The following is a 22,593-nucleotide window of genomic DNA, read 5'->3' on the forward strand; positions in this document are numbered from 1 at the left end:
TACACTTTATTTAGATTAGTTGACTATAGGGATAAGGTGAAGAGCAAATGATGAAATCAAATGTTGTGATACGTAGGGAACCATGAAATGAATGCTAGTCCTGGATCCTAACAACTCTAAGTATTTGTCATGGCATCTAGCAAGTACCTCAAGCACGTTCAGTTTACTTAGCAGTATCTGGCCCAACTCTACACAATGATCATACAACTAGCGGTTCCTACACATGTTTTATATGTTAGAGAACCATGTTCAAAATTAAAATCTTACCTCTGAGGCTGAGGACAACTCAGTTGGCAGACAACTCAGTGCTTGCTTAACATATACAAAACCTAGGATTCAACCTCCAGCTGCCACATAAACTTGGCATGTTACCACACACTTGTAATCCCAATCCTTGGGAAGTGGAGGCAGGATCCTCATCTACAGAGCTTGTGGAATGCAGCCAAGGCTGCTTGAGACCCTGCTACAATCAATCTACAAACCAATACAACCAATCACAAATAAGCAATCCTAGCTCTGTTAGAGGTGACTCTGACCATGGTCAGATTATTTCTCTTACCTCATTTCTGATATGAACCTGAAAACATTTTTCTTCTCATAATGGTGAGACATAATGATGATATAATATGGACCTAACACTTGTTTAGCTTTACTGTACTTAATGCTCACGCTGCAGACAGTGGACTTCTCAGCACATCTGTTTGTGCAATCATAAAGACCTCAAGTGACTGGAGAGCATAACAGAATGCCATGTTCTTTCATGGCTCCAGAGGCTTGACCTGACTGTGGTGGAGAGGGAATGAAGAGAAGACAAACAGGCATAAAGAACCAGGAACATGTGGACTGGGCTCTGTAGATGTAATTCTGAATGGTTTTATTAAATAAGAAACATAGAGCCAAATGCAGAATTAAAAGCCCAAGAGGTCAGAGCAGCAGCCAAGAGCTAAGACCAAGACCACCTTTTTACCCCTCACTGCCGCTATCATCCTTCCTCTCAGAAAGAGACCTACTTCCTGTGTGTCTGTCTTTTTATTGACTTTGTTTTGCCTTCTCATTGGTTGTAAACCCAACCACATGACCTCCTCGTCACTGCCTGTTTATACAGACCTCCAGGTCTCTATGGTTGTTATTGAGATTAAAGGCGTGTGTCTCCATGCTGGTGGTATCCTTGAACACACAGAGATCTATCTACCTGTCATGTGATCGGGATTAAGGGCGTGTGCTACCACTGCCAGACTTCTGCTAAATGGCTTGTTATTAGCTCTGACTCCCAGGCACTTTTATTTATTAACATACAAATAAAATCACATTTCAGGCCGGGCGGTGGTGGCGCACGCCTTTAATCCCAGAACTCGGGAGACAGAGCCAGGCGGATCTCTGTGAGTTTGAGGCCAGCCTGGGCTACCAAGTGAGTCCCAGGAAAGGCGCAAAGCTACGCAGAGAAACCCTGTCTCGAAAAACCAAAAAAAAAAAAAAAATCACATTTCAGCACAAATGAAATATCACTGTAGGGCTCAATGATGGAGAAGCTGTAGGATCCCAGAAGCTTGCTATGTGTTTCTTATGTTCAGCTGGACAGGACAGTAGGGTTCTTGCATACAGCTAAACAGGAGGCAGGGTTTATGGTACACAGCTGAATCAAGGAGACAGGATTTGCTAATCTCAGTAGGAGAAGTCTCTGTAAGGGAGCAGTCTTCAGGGCTAGGGGGCGGGAGGGATGGGCAGGAAAAAGCTCAAGACATTTTCTGTACACACTGTCAATATTCACACTCAGCCCAGGAGGGGAAGCTTTGCCATCTCTCTGAGCCTCACCCAGGAAAGTGATTGTCGTTTGCCAGGAGGCTGAGGCATTGGGGTCCTTGACTTGGCCATGCCTATGTCGCCAATCCACATACACTGGAGACTTCCCTCACTCAGGGCTTCCTCCTCTCACTGAAGCAGAGTATGCTGAGTTTCAGTCTCCATTTTCCCGGTGGACTCCCTTGTGAGGAGCATTTTTCCAGCATGTCTGCACCGAGCCCTTGCTCAGCCTGTCGTGATGTCTGAACGATGTTTAGATGGTGCTGTTTGCTCGGCTGGTAGTTCATAGGTTTCTACAAGTGATACACTGTGTGACACAATGGACTTCAGAACCCTGTCTGGACCCATCTTGTTTATCTGCCCATTTGCACTCAGCCTTGCCCCTGCTTAGTGTTCTATATGCTGTTACCACCCCTCTACTCACAGAGAAGCTATACCCCTGAACATTCTTAGGAGAATAGAACAGGCTTATTCTGGGGCAGATGCCTAGCTCATGAGCAATGTGTCACAGGTCTGAGGGGAGAAAATATAAGGAGCAGGATGTTGAGACAAGCAGTGGTGGGTGCCATCCCTTACACTTGTGTCCTTTTGCAAGTGTTTGCTCATTGTTCATCTCCATTGTTTTTAAAAATCATTTGCCTGGCTGGGCGGTGGGGCGCATGCCTTTAATCCCAGCCCTCGGGAGGCAGAGCCAGGTGGATCTTTGTGAGTTCGAGGCCAGCCTGGGCTACCGAGTGAGTTCCAGGAAAGGCGCAAAGCTACATAGAGAGACCCTGTCTCAAAAAACCAAAAAAAAAAAAAAAAACCAAAAAAAACCCCCCAAAATCATTTGCTTATTTATTATGTATTCATGTTTTATACACATGTATGCTTGTACAGTGCCCGCAGAGGCCAAAAGAATGTTAGATCTTCTGGGACTGGAGTTACAGACAGTTGTTAGCTGCTCTGTGATTGCTGGGAATCAAATCCCAGTCCTCTGAAAGAGCAGCCAGTGCTTATAACTACTGAGCTGTCTCTCCAACACCCAGAGGAGAAATTAGTATTTATTCCATTAGATGGTAAAGGCTGCATTTCTGTACCCTATAATGTACTTGACAGTAATAAGACTTTCAAAATAACAACTGCTTTTTCTTTGAAGATGCAAAATACAAATCCTACTCAGCTTTATATTGAATTTGGTTTATAGATATGGAAATTTTGCACTATTCTTTCTCAAGTAAAACTATCACTCAAACCATCAATACCTATAACATGTAAATCTGAAATTATTATGACTTTGTATCATGGATCCATGTAGACAGATCATGCTATAAAACCTGAGGTGTACCAAATGTACCCTGGCATCAGGTATGTATGTACCATGTGTACCCTGGCATCAGGTATATCTGGGTAGATATGTACCATATGTCCCCAGGCATTCAATTATTCCAATGAAATGAAAGATACATTAGTTATTAGTCCTTTTGTACCTTAGTTTCCCTTTGCAAAATAGATATATGGACAGTGCCTTCTTCAGAGCATTGTGAGCGTGTGTTAGTCAGTGTCCTATTGCTGTGAAGAGACACTATGACCATGGCAACCTTTATAAAGGAAAACATTCAGTTGAGACTGGCTTACAATTCAGAGGTTTAGTTCAATGTCATCATGGCAGTAAGCATGGTGGCAGGCTTGCAGATGTGGTGCTGGAGAGGTAGCTGAGAGTTCTATGTTCTGATTGGCAGACATCAGGAAGAGTGAGAACCTGGACCTGGCTTGAGCACTTGAAGCCTCAAAGTACACCCCTAATGACACATTTCCTCCAACAAGGCCACCCCTCCTAAGAGTACCACTCCCTGTGAGCCTATGGAGGTCATTTTCATTCAAACCACCACAGAGTGCTAAATGGTGAGGTGCTGATGCAGTGTCTGCTTCACTATGAGCACTTACATGTCAGTGAGCACTTTCATGACTTGAGTCCAAATTTCACTATGTACTCAGTTCCTAGTCAGACCATTAGCATGTCGTTTTGATTACCAAACACATTTTGTCTTTCTATGACTCCTGAGGAAAAAATCCTTCAAGTTCAGGAGTTTTGTTGTGGATTAATTTGTTAGAGATATTGAAAATACTCACTGTTTTCAGTGTAAACTTCTAAAGTAACATTGACTTCACTACTTAACTCTACAACGTGATTAAGTATTGTTTAGTTCTTCAGTCAGGAGAAACTATTCCCTTTTGAGAGATGAATATTTATCTCATTTTCAGATTTGTACTGAATCATTCTTTGGCAATGCAGTTTTATCTTTGGAATCTGTTTTGCAGATGTTGAGTCTGCTACGTTTAAATTTGGTTGGTTAAGTGAAAATTTGTATATGTATTATATTTTAGAAGCCTTTAAAAATAGAATAATAGTAATAATCATGTTCAGCGTTAGCAGCTTGTTGGGCATCCTGCTGGCACCCGCTGGTTCCAGGGGCAGTTGGTCTGGCAGCACTGGTGACCCCTGGCAGCACTGGCAGCACTGAGTGGTAAAGGCAGATTGCTGTGGGATGTGTCATACCCCCTTTGTCCTGTGGTGGCCACCATCATCTTGTCCTCTGCCCCGCATCTCCATTTTCTACCTCTACCGACTGTGATGCTTGCTTCTGTCAGTCTATACTGTAGCTGTAGATTGAGATATGGTACTAGAGCTCTACTGTCTTCTTAGATTTTACACTTATTGATTTACTTAATTTGGGAGTCATGCATGCCTCAGCATGCATGTGGAGGTCAAAGTTATATGAATCAGTTCTTTCCTTCCACCATGTGGATTCTGGGGATCAAACTCAGGTCATCATTCTAGTGGGCAAGCACGTTTATCAACTGAGCAATCTTGCCATCGCTCTTTATTTAGGATACCATGCACACTTCTTGCTTCTCTCCTTTCCTTATAAGAAGTCACATACTACGGCACGAAGCTCTGTCTCCTTTGGGCTGTATAGCCCAAGGTCATGAGCGGAACAAATACTACTACATTATCCTGCAAGGCCTTTCCCACTGGAGCCTGCTTAGAAACCTTCAGATTCAGATACACTAGCACCCTATACCATAGCATAATCATACAAACCTGTGTACAAAAACACACAAATGCACACTTAAACAGAAATTCATACTGTGTTTCTTTTGAAGTCTTGGCTTTTGACTTTTCTTCTGCCTAAAACTCCCTCAAAGCCACCTCCCAACCCTTGTAATCATTGAAGACTCAAACTGAATGCTACATCCTCATCCTAGCATCTCTTCCTGCTCTTTCTGTTAGCCAGATTTATTTCTGTGTTATTTGTTTGTTTGTGACATCTTGCTTTATAGCTTAGGCCAGCCGATCTCAACATGTGGGTCATGACCCCTTTGGGAGTTGCATATCAGATATCCTGCATATCAAATATTATATTATGACTCATAACAGTAGCAAAATCACAGTTATGAAGTACCAACAAAATAATTTTATGGTCACCACAACATGAGAAACTGTATTAAAGAGTCACAGCATTAGGGAAGTTGAGAACCAGTGGTCTAGAGCTGTATAGTAGAATACTCTTATCTGAATGTCACACAGGCACCTAACCTGTGACCTGTCATTACCTCTTACAGAGTTAGCAGCCTGTGTCTTATGGCTCATCTTGTACTGGTCTACCTGCCTGATCAGCATCACCCCTCTAGCTTACCCCAGAGTTATTTTTCTTAGCTTCCTCATTCCATTGCTTTGGTGTAGAACTTGTACGTCTTTCACTTGGGCTGCCTAACCTACATGTGTTCCTCTGACAGTGTCCCCACTGCTATCCAAGTGACTTTCTAAAACACAAGTTGGATGTAGTAACTTGAGCCATTCTTTAACTTGTTTTCATTTTGTTGTGTGTGTATGGGTTTGTGCAGTGACCACAGGAGTCAGAAGAGGTGTTAGATACCCTGGAATGGAGTTATAGACAATTGTGAGCTACCGTGTGGGTGCTGGGAATTGAACCCTGGAAGAGCAACCGGTGCTCTTAACCATTGAGCTATCTCTCCAGCCACCCATTCTTTTTAGTAGTTCTACAGTCTTTTAGAGCATAGATCCCATAATCCCAGTGCATTTCATGGGATCATCTTTATAATCTGGCTCATGCTGGTATTTTTTACAATCTCATCTTCCATTTACAGTGTGTATTTCATGCTCTTGTCAAAGCAAAATACTCTTTGTTTCAGAAAGAGGCTACCTTTTCAAACCTCTGTGAATTCTCCACCAGTTTCTAAGATTTATACCCTACTTCCCCCTTACACTAGTCTATGAATTTTAGCTTGAGAATACTAGCCCTCCAGAAAAATCCCACTTCCAAGGAATTGTTCCAAAGCTTGCCACCAAAATGCCTCCTCTTCTCTGGGTGGTAGCCTCATGATGTGATGTTGTCCTCTGAGTTTTATCTATTCCAGGAGAACTGACATTATTGTATCCTCATATGTCCACCAAAGTACCTGACTTATAGAAAGTATTTATAATTGCTCAATTGTGACCCCGCATTGTTAGAGTGCCTAGGAGACATTTCCTGCAGCTAGAATGTGATTTCTGTGGAGGCAAAAGCCCTATTGTGGTCACCCTTGTTTCTATAGTGCCAGAGCAGTAGTCACACCCCAGTAAGAATCAGTTGAGGCAAATTATTTAGAAGAACGTTTCATGACAACATGAGAGGGAAGCAGTATCAAAAATAGGGAGATATGCAGGTACATAGATATACAGATAATAATATATTTACTATTAAACTTTATATATATGTATGGCATAGGTTTTTAATTTTATTGGAATTCTATTATTTGTTCAAATCTTTGCCAAGTATTTAGAAAATAGTCAAAATAAATATCTGTTTGGAAAAATTTTTTTTGTAATTACTTTGTTTTGGTTTTACTTCAGAAAGAATAAAGGTACAGTGTTAAGTACTACTCATGCTTAGATACTCCTTGCTAGTTTTTAGATAGAAAACTTGGAAAGTTTTTAGGCTAATGAATCATTAGCAGTAAATTAATATGTTAAAGCAAATTAAAAGAAAAATGCGTATAGTTATATAATTTTTAAAAGATAAGTATAACCACAGTGCTCATATAAAATTTTAGTGTCCTTATTTTTTTGAGAAATAAGGACAATAGAACCTAATGGAGAGCCTTTGGTTTCATTAACTCTTTTTTGGGGGCGCAGAGAGGAGACAGAGTTTCTCTGTGTCACTTTGGATCCTTTCCTGGAGCTCACTCTGTAGCCCAGGCTGGCTTTGAACTCACAGAGATCCACCTGCCTCTGCCTCCCAAGTGCTGGGATTAAAAGTGTGCGCCACCACCTCCCAGCGGTTTCATTAACTCTTAAAAGTGCTGCCTGAACAAGATAAGGGAATCTCTTTGTTGGGTGTGTGTGGAAAGAGGACACTCTATGAAACACTAGCTAGCCCAGTGCGTTCTTTTCTTCATAAGCCATTTGTGCTGGTGCTCCATATTGAATCTTAAATGCAGAAATACTATTCATGTTTAAATAGTCCTTGCTAGTTTTTAAGTAGAGAGGACTATGTTGGAAATATACGTTATTTAAAATGAATAAATAATATTAATAATAAACAATAATATTTCAAAACAATAATAAAGAACAAATAAATAATATTTATTTAAAATAAATAAAATTTATTTTGAAGTGAGAAGAAAGGTTCCTTTTCCCTTTATCCTCATATTGGTGGACTCACATTCTTTTCCTACAGTACACTGGCCTTGTAGACTGGGCTTAGATACAGGTTAGGGGGTCCTTTAGCACCTATTGCTGAATAAGTAGGAAAAGGTTGCTGCAGAACTAGCTTCTGAGGACTCCAATTAGAATTCATTTGTGAATCCAAAAATAACTGTAGAGCTGTGCATTTATGTTGTGCATTTATGTTGTGGATCTATAAAGTCCCGTCTATGGCTGGTTCAGCTGTTGCTTTGTCACTCATTATGAATTACCAGTGTGAGCGTGACTGCTCTACTAGTCACCTTCCAGTAAGAGAACACCAGAAGAGTCCAGGTCTGCTCATTCATTACCACCTGGTTCCCATTTATTCTTATCTGGGAGCAGTAATCACCCCTTTAAAACAAGTCTGAGTCCTAGCTTCACTCCTTGCCAGCTTTACAAGTTTGCAAACATTCTTTGTGTATCTTTTTTCTTTTCAAAATTAGTTCTTTCTATTATTTTCCTCCTCCAAACCCTTTCATATGCCTCTCCTTGTTCTTTTTCAAATTCATGGCCTCTTAATGTTGTTGTTACATACATAAATGTACCGTAATTACATCATGAACACATGATTACAGCCTGCTCAATCTGTATAATGTTACCTGTATGTATGTTTTCAAGGCTGACTGTTTGGTATTGGACAACCAATTATATAATCTTCCCTGGGGAAGACTATTTCCCCCACTCTCGGCATTCCTTAATTACTTGTAGTTCTTTGTGTGGGGTTGAGGCCTCATGGGCTTTCCCTGTCTACTTTCAGGTATGTTTAGGCAGTCATGTTGGTGAGACTTTGTTTGTACAGCTTCTCATATTCTTAGGAAACACAATCTCATAGAGAACTTCCTGTTCCTCTAGCTTTTACAAGTTTTTTGCCCCCTCTTCCACCATGATCCCTGAACCTAAAGTATAGAAGTTGTATTGTAGATCTAACCATTGGGACTGGGTCTCCAACGCTGCATTTTGACTTGTTTGTAGTTTTCTATCTGTTACAAAGAGAAGTTTCCTTGATGAGGAGTCAGAACAACATTTATCCCTGGGTGTAAGGACAAATATTTAGAAGGTACTTAGGGATTATGCTGGTCTAGTAAAGTGGTATTTGTAGGTTCTCCTCTAAGATCCATGACTTCACTAGCTCTGGGTAGTTGGCCAGCTTCCCAGTACCAGGCATAATTTCCCTCTTGTGTTAGCACTGAAGTATGTGTGCCACTACCATATCCTTAAGGTTATTGTTCATGTTGGTCCTTGTTGTGGATTATAGACATCACAGCTGGTAGGATTGTTGGTTGCTTCCCTCCTTTGGAAACTTGCATGGTGCTTTCGGGTCAATTCAATTTCTGGGGTTTTTGGGCCCTGTTTCTGAAATACATGGTGTCTTCAGCAATAAGTACTTACCTTCCCACCTCTTGGGGACGACCAAGGAAGTAACAATAGCCTATAATATTTTTGGAGTCTTTTGGAAAACTCTGACCAACAGCTCCAAAGAGGACTTCTCATACATGGGACAGGTATTTTTGTGAGATGGTCATTGGCCCTTAGAGGAAACGTTATTAGCTCAGCTGGGGATATTTGACTTAAACTATTTTACTATTGGTGGGATTGCAGTCTGATTCATCCACTGTAGAAAACAGTGTTGGAGAGTTCTCAAAAAGCTAAAATAAATCTACCATATGACTTAGTGTAGTCAGACTTTGCTTTGTGGGACTGCCAGCCTGCAAATAATGACACAGAGACTTATTAGTAATTATGAAAGCGTGGCCTTTATCTTAGGCTTGTCCCAATTAGCTCTTGTAAACTCAAATCAACTTGTTTCTATTAATCTACATTCTGCCATGTGGCTTTTACCTCTCTCCTATTCTGTAAGTATGACATATTCTGCGTCTCACTGGCGTCTCTGGCACGCATAGATTCATCTCCAGTTCCGCTCTGTCCCTGGAAGTCCGACCTAGCTTTTGGCCATTCAGCTCTTTATTAAACCAATCAGGTGTCTTAGGCAGGTGAGGCAAAACATAGACACATCTTCATGCAATGTAAACAAACATCCCACAACAACTCAGCCTTACCACTCCTTTCATATGCCCAAAGGAAAGGACTCGCTATCCTACTCCACAGATACTTACCAGCCACCTTCATTGCTGCTCTATTCACAATAGATAGGAAGTGGAAACAACCCAAACGTCCTTCAACCAATGACGATGAATGGATACAGAAAGTGTGGCACATACACACTCTGGAATGATACTCAGCTATAAGGAAAAATGAAATTATGAACTTTGCAGATAAATGGGGGCGGGGCTAGAAAAGGTCGTATTGAATGAAACTCAGACCCCAGGCCCAGAAAGACAAGAAGCATGTTTTCTCTCATCAGAGGCTTCTACCTCCAAATCCTCAGATTTAAGTACATTTCCTGGAGTGACTGCAGAAACCAGGAAAGTAAAGGGGACCACTGTCCTCTCACTACAGTTACTAAGTATATGTATAAGAATTTCTTGTCAAGTGTGTATTCATAAAGGTTATTGTGGGTTTACATAAAAGCTAGAACATTGTCCTCATTTCTGTGGAACTTGAATACTTTAATTTTTTTTAAAGGAGGCCTTTCTTACTTTTTTTTTCTCTACCAAGAGAGTCTGAAAGTTTCAGACTCTTCTATCAGTTGAGTTGCTTGTGTAGTCTTTTGAGAAAAATTAAACCAAGATCTAAGTGATTTCCATGCAAAATTAATGCTTCCCTCGACTTCTGCCAAGTGCCGTGATGCATTTATGCAGCAGATGCCAGAAAGTTTAGAGCTTGTATCTGGAAACAATCCAAAACTCTAAGACAGAAAGCGTTTGTGCCTGGGGCCATGCAATGACCCCACCTGTGTCTTTTTCTTGTCTTCTGGATGTTTTCATTTTATGTCCAGAAAGGCCCAGGCAGGCCCTTCTTCTATTTTTAAATCTTCCTTCTGAAACACAGTTTTAATTTTACAAGTCTAGATCTCACTCCAAGTTTCAAAATATGTGTTCTCCAGCATAAAATGTTCTGACAGATACCTAATGGCCTAGCACTTTAGCATCTATTTTTTAGACATAAATTGAGAGACTCAGAGCCATAAAACCATAGTGTGATTAGTCACTATCAGATGTTGTATGAGCTTGTATTTCACACATCTATATGCTAGGTAAATTACTTTCCACTTTCTCATTATTTTGATAATAAACTAAAATAAATGGAAATACTTAGTTGTTGGATTTATTAGCTTTGTTTTTTATTTATGATCTAAGGAGAAACACAGAAAAGAACAAGTATTTATTGAGTGCCTGTTGTGTTCCAAATATTGTCCTAGATATGTTTACTTCCCTAATCTCATTTGGTCCTCACAGCCCCTCATTATCCCGGTTTTAGCGATGATGAACTTTATATAAGCCACATGATGATTCTTTATACTTGTGTGGGGTCTTTCACATCATAAGTCTTAAGTGCCGTCTGTCATTGGGGATGTTGGGTTATAAAAAAGAGAAGTTGACTATTGTAATTTATCCTCACCACTGCAGAGCTGGGGCCAGAAAAATAAAAACACATGTAGTGTTTCTCAACTTTTTGTGATTGTTAATTATGAGAAACAGTTAATAGAGATAGAGAACAAGTAAGCAAAACAGGATACCTTCAGCAAGGGAAGGCTTTATAATGCTCAGATACAAATAATGCTGTCCCAGTGGACATCCATGTGCAAAAAGATTAATTAGCCTTGATCCATACCTAGGACTATGTATTAAAACCAGTTCAGGTTGATGATCTAGTCATAAAATTTAAACCTACAAAACTTACAGGAGAAATAAAGGAAATCTATCCTTTTTGGTTAGTTAAGAACCTTTTAGGTATGTGGCTTCCAAATACTGATAAAGTGTATAAAAAATTTAAGAAGGGGGTTTTAGCTTAGTTGATAGATTGCTGGCCTGGCATTTCAAAGCTCTGGATTCAATTCCCAGTACCATGTAGACCAGGCATGGTGGCACACATTTATAATACTAGCACATAAGAGGTGGAGGCAGGAGGATCAAAAGTTCCAGATTTTGAGATGTTTGAGACCCAATCTCAAAGAATTTTTAAAGATTTGCTCATTTTATGTGTATGTGTGTTTTGCCTGCATGAGTGTCTGCATACCACGTGCTTGTCATCAGATTTCCTGGAACTGGAGATACAGAGGTTGTTAGTAGCCATGTAGGTACTGAGAGCTAAACCCTGGTTCTCTATAGGAGGACCTTAACACTACACAAGTGTCCTTAACTGCTGAGCTGTTCTCCAGTCCATCAATATTATATATATATATATATCCATATATATATCATATTATTATATATATATTTGTTTATTTTATGTAGATGAGTGCTCTATCTCCATATACAACTTTATGCCAGAAGAGGGTATCAGATTCTACTAGAGGTGGTTGTGAGCCACCATGTGGTTGCTGGGAATTGAACTCAGGACCTCTGGAAGAACAGCCAGTGCTCTTAACCGCTGAGCCATCTCTCCAGCCCTCTCAATATTATATTTTAAAATCTGTTATTCGAAACACTTTAAAAATGAAAAGTCATGGTAATAGTCTTGGTTAAGACTTGCTACTTTACAAATGCATTTCTCATCAAGAGCTTAGATCCACAGCTGGAGATTAACTTAGTATGCTTGCCTAACATGTGCAAGACTCTGGGTTTGTGTCCCCACTCCACTTCCTGCACCCCCCCCCCCCAAACCAACCAACAAAAGAAAAAAAAAGCAAACCTTATGTCTAGAATAAAGAGCTGTCAACATGTAGTAAAAAGAAAATAAACGACTTACTATTGAAAGCAGGCAAACATTGGAACAATTCCTTCACCAAAGAAGAAAAATGGTGCATGGAACAATCCTCAACATCACTAGGCATTTTAGAACTGCAAATTAAATCCACAATGCATGGTACTCACCTTCATATTGAGATAACTGCATCCAAAAGAGTAAAGAATACGAAGAAGGAACTGTAACCTTCTGAGAGGCTTCCTTGAGATCCTCTCTCATTTACACCCCATTGGTCGAAATTAGCTGTGCATGAGCCTGGGAAATACAGACACTGAAGAGCACAGCCAGAAGGTTCTGTGGCAGGCTTGGAGAGGTTTCACTGCTGAGGTACCCTGTAGCCTGGAGCCCTTACCTCCCAGTGGATGACTTTGAATCCTGCAGTCCCATTGTGCCCTCTGGTTTGCCTCTGATTGCTTCTGAACCCTTGTTTGGCCTTACATTAGGCAGTATGGCCTTCTTTGTTTGCTTTTTTGTTTTTGTGTTTTTTTGAGACAGGGTCTTGCTGCATAGCTCAGGCTGGCTTCTAGCTTGCAATCCTGCTGTCTTCAGCCTTCTGAGTGCTGGGACTACAGGTGTGTACCATCACTTTTGGCTAGTACCATTTTGAAATAAGATACAAAATTTGGTGGACAACTCTAAATCCCGAGTTTTGATCATTTTAATCAGTTCTTAGAGGTATTATACTTCAAAACATTTAAGATTTTGGAGTATTATAGGTTCTGGACTTTTAGATTAAAGATGGTAACTTCTACTTCATCTTTAAGTATTAGAGAGAATTCAACAGTAATGTCTTGAGTATTCTCATTGGGATTTTTTTTTTTTCTTTTGGCAGGGTAGGATCTCACTTTTGCTCACACTGACCTAGATCTCACTATAGCTCAGGCTGGTTTGAACCTCGTGGCAGGCTCCCTACTTCAGCCTTCTGAGTGCTGGATTTAAAGGAACAAGCCATCACACTCAGCTAGTGGGGAGGTTTTAAATTACAGATTTGGCTTGTTACATATATGCTATGTTATGTGAATATATATTGTAATATATTTGAATTAATATAAATGAATAATAGTAGATTCTTGATATTTTGAGTGAGCTCTGATTGTTACAATTTAGACTTTATCTAAATTGTCAAATTTATATACTTAATCTGGTTATTTCCTTTAAATTAGATTGATTCAGTGTAGTTCCTTTGGGAAGAAGGATGATACAGCTTCTCCCCCAAGTCCATCTCTGGAATCCTGACATGAGAATAGGGTTTAAATAAAACCAAGAGACACATAGCTAAGCAGTCCAGCTAAGCAGGTGGCCCCTGCTTACCATTCTGTCAAAGTTTGTTTTGTAAATTTGTTCCTAAACTGATTAACATTTTAATGTTGTCAAGCTCTAGAGATGGCATCTTTCATTTAGGACACTCATGTCCACATCATCTGTGCTCATTAGTTTTATGTTTATCACATTATTCTTACTGGCTTTTCTTAATTCTAATAGAACTTACTGTTACATACATTTTATCTCCAGTATCACATTTGTGTTGTATAAGTGTTAGTGATTGTGGTGAGATTTGTGAACTACATCTTTAACTTTTCGGAGTCTTTTTCTATTCTTCCTTCTCAACCTTTGTGCTATTACTGTCATATGTTTTATTTGAACTTGTATTATAAACCTCACAATATGTTACTTTAATTTTGCTTCATAGCCATGTAATTTTTAGAGATTTAAACATTTTTAAAGTGTCTTTTATGTTTGCCTTCAGTTTCTTTGTGTAGATTTGGGCTTCTATTTGTTTTTAGATTTTACTTTTAGGAACTTCCTTTAACATATCTTGTGTCATGTATTAGGTAGCAGTACATTATCTCAGATTTGTCTATTTGAAAAGGCCTTGATTTCAGCTTGCTTTTTAAATATATTTTCATTGGCTATAAAACATTAGATTCCTCTCCCCCTGTGTCTTGGTTGCATAGTTTCTACCAGGAAGTTTTGACCTGATCTTTGTTTTTCTGTATCTAATGATTTTTTTATTTGAACCTCCTCCAGAGCGGTGCTCCTGGCCCTGTAGTGAGTAGGAGTTTATTCTGTCTGTGCCCCAGGCCTAGGCTTCTGTGACTAGATGCTTGTGGAAGCGCAGAGGCCGAGAGTTGTGTTTCTGCTTAGCTCCCAGAGGCAGGGGCTCTCTGTCTGGACTCCAGAATGGGACATGATTTTTTTTTTCTTTTTCAGTTTAATGCAATTTCTGCTATATACTATATAGAACAGTTCACTGATACTTGTAGATAATTTACAAATTAATGTGCATTAAATAGGAGGCATATGCTTAACAGCTCTCCTGGTCATAAGAGTTTGGAGTCCATTGCATTATAGGGCATGGACTATAAGTAACTGAGAGATTTGGAGTAGAATTTGCCATTTGCCTTTTAATTTGATGATACCATTCAACCGGTTCACTTTATTTCTATGAATATTCATGAATGTGACATTTTTATAGTGTATAAAAACATCCTTAAAAGACAAGGTAGTCTTTATGGACCTGTTCCTTCAATCTATTGTTAATAAATGATATTCCCTGTTTTCCTTGTAGGACTGTAAGGCTCTGGGAAGTTGAAAATCCAAAGAAGCAGAAAAATGTTTTTAAACCTCGGACAATGCAGGGTAAAAAGGTCATTCCCACGACATGTACGTACAGTAGAGATGGGAACCTTGTTGCAGCTGCCTGTCAGAACGGAAGCATACAGATCTGGGACCGGAACCTGACAGTGAGTCAAAGCTTGTTTGTTTTCTCTTGTTTTTTGAGAAGGGTTTTCTCTATGTAGCCCTGGATGTCCTGCTGTCCTTGAACTCACTAGACTTGGCTTGCTTTGAGTTCGCAGAGATGAGCCTGCCTCTGTCTCTGGAGTACTAAATGAAAGGCGTGTATCACCAAGCCCAGTTGAAGTCAATGACTTTTAAATCTTCTTTTTGCAAAGGACAGCCAAAGCATAATGACAAACATGTTAAAATACTATGAATTTCAATTTCCCAAATTTAAAATAATTTAAGCTGCAATATTAGTTTATCAATGCTGGGGCTTTTATAATAACAGTGTTTCAGCCAACATTCCAGCTCTGAATTTTTTAGAGTATAATATTAAAGTAAATTCACTCCTTTGATATAAAATTTAAGAAGCATATTACAGCTTATTCTATAAAATCTCAATTTGACTTTGAAAAGAAAGGTTTGGCAATAATACAGAACAATACTGACCAGAGAACTAGAAAACACTTTTTAAAAGGATGTAAGAAAGTCATGAAAAATCTAAAATTATTTCAGTTTTGTGATGATTTCTATAGTAATTTAAATGTTTTATTTTAATATTCTTTCCTATGTCAGACTATTTTAATGGATTAAAATTTTCTTTCTATAGTTTTTGGTATTAGAATAAATTTTTGAACTGAAATGAATCATACAATCTACAGAAATAGTGAAAGTGAAAGCCCTTGACTCATTCTATAGATTACCAGTGAGCTTTAAAAGGCCTTTGTATTAGTGTAGGTGGTAAAAGGAAATATTTGATAGGTAAATGAGTTGAGGCTACCAATGTTAAAACTGCATGCAAATGTTTTAAGATCTTTTTACATTTTATTTACTTATTTGTTTGTGTGATGTGTTGGGGGATTATGACTGTGCCATAGTGTGTGTATAGATGCCAGAGGACAACTTGCTGGAGTTTGTTTTCTTCTTTTATCATGGGTCCCAGCATCAAAATCAAGTCTTTTTAGGCTTGTGGGCAAGTGACCTTTACCCACTGTGCATCTGACTAGCCCCTTCAAATGTTATCAGTTTGGATTCTTTATTTGAACAAAAGGTTCTTGTCAAATTATTAATTAATATTTATTGAATATATACTATATGCCAGACAGTATTCTGAGTTTTAAGAGTATTGATCAAAAATTCATGCCCTCCTGGAACTTACCTTTTTTTTTTGTTTTTTGTTTTTTGTTTTTTGAGACAGGGTTTCTCTGTGTAGCTTTGCGCCTTTCTTAGAACTCACTCTGTAGCCCAGGCTGGCTTTGAACTCACAAAGATCCACCTGGCTCTGCCTCCCGAGTGCTGTGATTAAAGGCGTGTGCCACCACCGCCCGGCTGGAACTTACATTTGAATTTTTAAAAAAATGTATATTATAGGAGACTGGAGAGAGGGCTCAGCAGTAAAGAACACTGGCTGCTTTTCCAGAGGACCCAGGTTCAAATCTCAGTACCCATACGTGCCTCACAACTGCCTGTAACAACAATTTTAGGGAATCCAGTGCCCTGTTCTGGTTTTGGACGGCACCAGACACATGGTACAGAAGCATATACAGGCAAAACACCCATGTACATAAAATAAAAACAATCTATTCAGCTTTGTTCCTCAAACATTTGTGTTTTAAAACATTTACATTTTGAACAGGACCCTAGGGAGCATGCTTGTCTTTTCAGGGAGTTAGTTAAGTCAGTTGTGTTGAAATAAGGTAAAACGTAGTGGTGGGGGGAAATTCATACTGATAATGCTGGAAATATCTTTGGCATTTTCTGTTTGTCAGATCTTTTTATTTCTGTTTTCATCTCCACTGTAAACTCCATAAAGCTTCATAACAGCACAGAGATTTTAAAATGCCTTTGAATTGTAAACTGAATTTTAACCAAGCAGTAAATCTTTTAGTAACTGGCTTTCATCGTCTCTTGGTACTGCTAACTTAAACATAGAAATTGCTTTAAGAGTAGTGTTTTCAGAATGCTGTATATACATGTGCCTTTCTCTTAGGACCTGTATTTGTAAATATTATATTTTTAAATATAATATAAAATATATAGTAATATAAAATATAAAAATATAAAGAATGAAGTTGAGTGTAATTTTTGAAGATCAGTCTTGTGTATCTTGAACTAATGTCCGTCTATTGTTTCCAGTTTTATGGAAAACAAAACGAGGTGTGAGTGTCAGTTTTCTAAGCCAGCTACTAGGGATTATGACCCAAGACATCCTGCTGATCCTAGACTTTAATTCTGTTTTGTTGGAATTTAGTAACGTGTGAGCATATTGTTTACTCTACTGTATCCTATTTGTTATATTTTACTCATTTATGTGTTATTATATTAGTGTAAACTGGAAACATTGAAAAGAAAAAACTCACTGTCAGGAAATGCTCCTTGGTTTAAAACAGATTTTAAATAATCCTGAACTGTTATGTCAACTCTCTGTACTATATAAATCACAGAAACATGAGAGCCGAGGGAGAAAACCTCACAGCACCAGCTTTTACCCAGGGCCAAAGGTAGTGCGATGGCACGTTTGTGACGAGTAGGTGAAACTGTTGTAGTTGCCACATTCAGTCCTGGAGCTCTCATTTCATCCACTTCACACACATTGAGCAAAGCACTTCCTCACAAATGCAGTCTCTGTTAGTGACAGACCCCTGTGTCCCGAGGAACTCCCTTGCCTCTAGAGCAGTGGTCCTCAACCTTCCTGCAGTCTCTGTTAGTGACAGACCCTTGTGTCCTGAGGAACTCCTTTGACTCTAGAGCAGTGGTCCTCAACCTTCCTGATGCTTCGGTTCTTTAACACAGTTCCTCATGTTGTGGTGACCCCAACCTAAAATTATTTCCTTACTACTTCATAACTGTAATTTTGCTCCTGTTATGAATCGTAATGTAAATTTTTGATATGCAGGGTATCTGATGTATGACCTCTGCAAAAGGATTGTTCAGTTCCCAGAGGGGTCGTGCGTGACTTACAGGTTGAGAACCTCTGCTCTAGACCTATGCCAACCAGTTATGCTAACTATCAGCCACCCAGTTCAGCAAGAGTGGGAGACAAATGGGTAATGGGGTGAATGTGATAAGAAACACATTATATGCCTGCATGAAAGTCTCATGATAAAATCTGTTATTACTTACAACTAATATATGCTAATGTTGAAAAGAATTACATAATAGGACATGCATGAAGTTTATACTTCTCAAAGAGTTTGTTTTCTTTCTGTGTCTGCTCCCTCTCCTCTGCATTCTCCTTGTCCACTGTCCTGCTGTGCGTGGGTCACCTGTATGTGTTCTTTGCTGTCCTCTTTAGCTGTCTGCCTGTCAGTCTACTTGAGCAACATTTTAATTGATATTCTTGCAACCCTATTACCTCACTGAGAATAAGATGAAAGAAAAGTAAATGAGAATTATCTGTGAGATGATCTGCAGGTGCTGTCTTGCCTAAAACCCAGAATTGGCGAAGGTGGAGGCCAGAGTGGACAATCCTATGGCCTCTAGGGAGGTGTTTGTTTTGAATAAGATGGAGGATTGAGATTACGGAGTAAAAGTTCTGACATTACCAAAGCCACTATGCAAAAATCATACTGAAAGGCTCTCTCTCGAGTCTCAAAACAGTGTTGAATAACCTCTTTTAGAGTCCCCAGCAAAGTAATTGATCATAAGTTTACTACAGAGAAGAATAAACTAAAATAAACCAGATATTTTGAGATAATGTGGCACCACCAGGGCTCTGGGGGCTTTTGAGTTGCTTGAAGGCTCATGGGTACTGTCTGTTGCCTTATATTAAATAGTTCTCAAGATTTAAAATTTTGTTTTCAGTATTATTTTCTGTTAAATTTTCATAATGTACCCTTTAAAAGATACCAACACTTGAGTACATTCCTTGTAGAGATGTTGAGCTTCATCATGCAGTTTTCACACGTGTTTGCCATGTACACTGCTCATGTTCACTCCCGTCTCCATCTCTTGCCTTCTCTCTTTCCAAATAGACCCCTTCTTCTTTCATTTTTAAAGTTTTTTTAAAGTTTTTTTCACTTCTCATACCAATCCCAGTTCTCTTCCCTCCCTTTCACTCCCCGCCGCCACTCCACCTCCCCCCATCCCACCCTCCATCCACTCATCAGAAAGGGTAAGGCATCCCCCGGGGAGTCAACAAAGTCTGATGTACTAAGTTGAGGCAGGACCAAGCCCGAGCAAGGTATCCCACCCTAGGAAATATGCTCCAAAAAGCCTGTTCATGGACCAGGGATAAGTCCTGGTCCCTCTGCCAGAGGCTCCCCAGACAGATCTGGCCACATAACTGTCACCCACATTCAGAGGGCCTAGTTCTTCTTTCATTTTTGAAAATGATAAATCTAGATTCTGCAGGAGAGAAAACAGGCAGTATGTGTCTCTGTGAATCTAGCTATTTTGTTATCTTCAGTTTCATAACTCATCTTTTGTGATCCTTTTTCTCACCTCAAGTACCAAATTCAGCCAAATTCTCATATTTGCTAACTTCTTTCTGTACCTCTCCTGTGGTGTGTGTATCGGGTAGGGGAGTTTATGGGTGTGTGGAGGTCAGAAGCCAACCTTGGGTGTTGTTCCTCTGGGGCTACCAACTTTGTTTTAAGGCAGGTCTGTCTCTGGGACCTGGGGCTCTCCCTTTGGCTAGGCTTTCTGAGCAGAGAGTCCCTTGCATCCTCTTGGCTCTCTGCCTCTCCAGCATGTGAGTACAGACTCATGCGACCACTCCAGCTTTGTATGTGCAGAGCATGGAGTTCAGCTCTCATGTTTGTGTGGCACGCATATTAGCAGTTGAACTAATTCCTCTGCTCCATTTTACTTGTGTTTGGACATCTTCTGAAGCTATCATAGCTCCTGAAAATAAGAGCGTTACTTCATTTTGTAAGGGTTTATATAGTTTGTAAGTTTATGTACTATGATTGATTATGAAGAAGAAAAAAATATGAGAGTTCTTTTTTCTTCACCTTTTTTATTATACCCAATGCAGTAACCCAAATTTCCTTCAAATGCAATGTTAACAAGTTAAAAATAAAAGATTTTAGAAATTTGTGATATTTTGCCATATTATATAGCATGCTCTTTTCTAGGCTTGCTTTGTGATAAATCTGTCATGCATTATGCATTTTTCAACAGTCATATAACTTTGACTTGGAAAATATTTTTACATAGTTATTAATCATTTTCTACTATCTACAAATGTGAAGATGTGTAAGGAATTCATTAAAAATTTATCTTTGAGATTATTTCAACCAAAAATAATTGCTTTCAGGTTTGTTTTTAACATTTCTGTGACATACCACTTTGTGTCGACCTCAGACATAATGTATGGAGGACCTTTTGGTATCTAATTACTCCGTAGTCTATGAATGCAACTCCATCTTTCTGATAGTGGTAGTATCACAAAGGTCATTAAACAGGACTTCCAGAGGCTAAGGCTCTCTTACAGCCCTGTTTCCTGTCCCATGTCCTCTGCCAGGTATCTTAATAATTTTCACCGCTTTTACCCCATTATAGAGAGCCAAGTGAGAGCATTACAATGTTGACTCTAAGTGGAAGGACGGTAGTAACTTATGGAGGAAAGTAATATTTTCAACAACTTTTGAATACCAAGTAATTTGGAAAAGGTTTCTGGTATCTTACTTTGAGGAGGGGCAAAAATAACAAACAAACAAACAAACAAATAAATAAAAACAGCCTACCTCTGAAAAGTACCAAGAGCAGTGTTAGATATCCAAATATAGATGTTTGTCTCTTCTTAGGCTTGGTAGTGAGGATCTAGAAAAATATGAAGAGACACAGGAAAAGTAGAGTACAAATTTAAAAATGCCACCCAAGACATATAAGTAAAACAGGTATGATTTGCTACTAATCAGTACTGAGTTCCTAAGCTAAATAGTATCCTGGGATCAAACTCTACCATTCTTCAAAAACTCTTAAGTACTTTAACAACTGAAAGGGAAAACGGGGTAGGCCAGTAGTTACTAAGATGGTGCTCTGTGCAGGCCCTGTCTGGGTGCTTTGATACATTATCAGTTACAGAATTCATAACCTAACTGGGTAGGGATCGTGCCATAAATAAATTATTTCCATGAGTGCTTTTCATAAAAAGCATGTCTCTAATTCAGAGCGCAGGTAAGTAGGGCTGGGGTATCTCAGTAGGTGGCTCAGGGTAGGTAAGTGGAATACTGGGTCCAACCTCTCACACCACAAAACAAAAACAGCTGCATAAACTGTCCAAAATTACTTCAGTTCTAATTTTTCAAATATTAAATAAAAATGGTAAGGATTTGTGTAAGGTTTTAGAGAGATCCCGTAGTCTAGAAGAAGTGAAATAAGCTGCGGATCTTTCCATGAGCTCTCATTCCTTCCCTTCTGTGGTGGTTGATGTTATTATTATTGCTCTTATGGAGTACTATCACTGCCTAGGTGATATCTTAATTGCTTTATATGTAACATTTCTCATAGTCCTCATAGCTGCCCTAAGATACAAATGCTATTATTATGAGGAAATTTAGACACAAAAGGAATGGGGTGCCTTCCCAGTAGCATAACTGAAGCCATTCCTAGACCATCTGGTTCATGAGCATTGTGGTGGTTTGAATTAGAAATGTTCCCCATAGGCTCCTGTATTTGAATATTTGTCCTTGGCTGCTGGTGCTATTTTGTGGAACCTTTGGGAGGTGAGCCTGGCTGGAGGAAAGATGTTACCTGGGTCAGGCTTGAGTGTTTGTAGTCTCACCCCTTTTTGAAGCAGACCAGATGGAGTCATGGGGACAGGAGAGTGTGCAGGCAGCGTGACTCTAGAACCATTCTTAATCTATACTCCGTCATTACATTTTATTGGGGTTATTTGAAATGATATTTCTAGAAGTCAGGATGAACCAGCATATCACAGGCAATAACTGTGCCAAGTCCCTTGGAAGGGCAAGACTGATAGAGGCCAGCTAGCCTGGAGCTTGTTTAGCCCGAGGAAGACAGGCGGGAGGATAAGGTAGACACCAACCAGATCACTGCAGCGTTTCACTATTGGAATCGTTCCTTCCCTGTCCAACAGCTTGAGCCAATTTTACCTCATCAGTTAAGTAAGTTCACCATCACCAGGAGCCAAACTATAGCAAAGCACTTTACACTCATAAAAAGATGAGATTTTAAAATGGAAGTTGTTTGTTTTTAAATGTGAACCCAGTAGTTTACTGGACTGTTTTCAGGCCTCACACTCCTTTGTATTTAGTGTTGTAGCTCGGTAGGCAAAGGTTAGGGTGAGATAACAATCAAATGAGTGTGTTATAGATTAATTTAGCCTTTAGTGTATGGTGATGTTTATTTGTACTAACAGTATTTTCAGCCTGTTGTCTTCCAGAACATATGGTATTAATAATAGATAATATTTATTAAACATTTACTTTGTGTCAGGTAATGTTCCAAGTGTTTCATTTACTCTCATGCATGTTCTCACGCACACATGCACACACACATGCACGCGC

General features: G+C 39.3%; 1 protein-coding gene across 3 annotated transcripts in view; it reads left to right on the forward strand.

Annotated features, from left to right (window-relative positions):
• The window catches only part of Wdr70 (WD repeat domain 70), a 237,096-nt gene that overhangs the window by 132,299 nt on the left and 82,204 nt on the right, over nucleotides 1–22,593 (forward strand). For all 3 annotated transcript variants that reach the window (XM_052743179.1, XM_052743178.1, XM_052743177.1), the window contains exon 11: nucleotides 14,907–15,081. In XM_052743179.1, the coding sequence (XP_052599139.1) occupies nucleotides 14,907–15,081 (175 nt within the window). The remainder of the gene's footprint in view (nucleotides 1–14,906; nucleotides 15,082–22,593) is intronic.

The sequence above is a fragment of the Peromyscus californicus genome, unplaced genomic scaffold, assembly GCF_007827085.1.
Source record: "Peromyscus californicus insignis strain IS unplaced genomic scaffold, ASM782708v3 Scaffold_18__1_contigs__length_77618521, whole genome shotgun sequence".
NCBI classification, from domain to species: domain Eukaryota; kingdom Metazoa; phylum Chordata; class Mammalia; order Rodentia; family Cricetidae; genus Peromyscus; species Peromyscus californicus.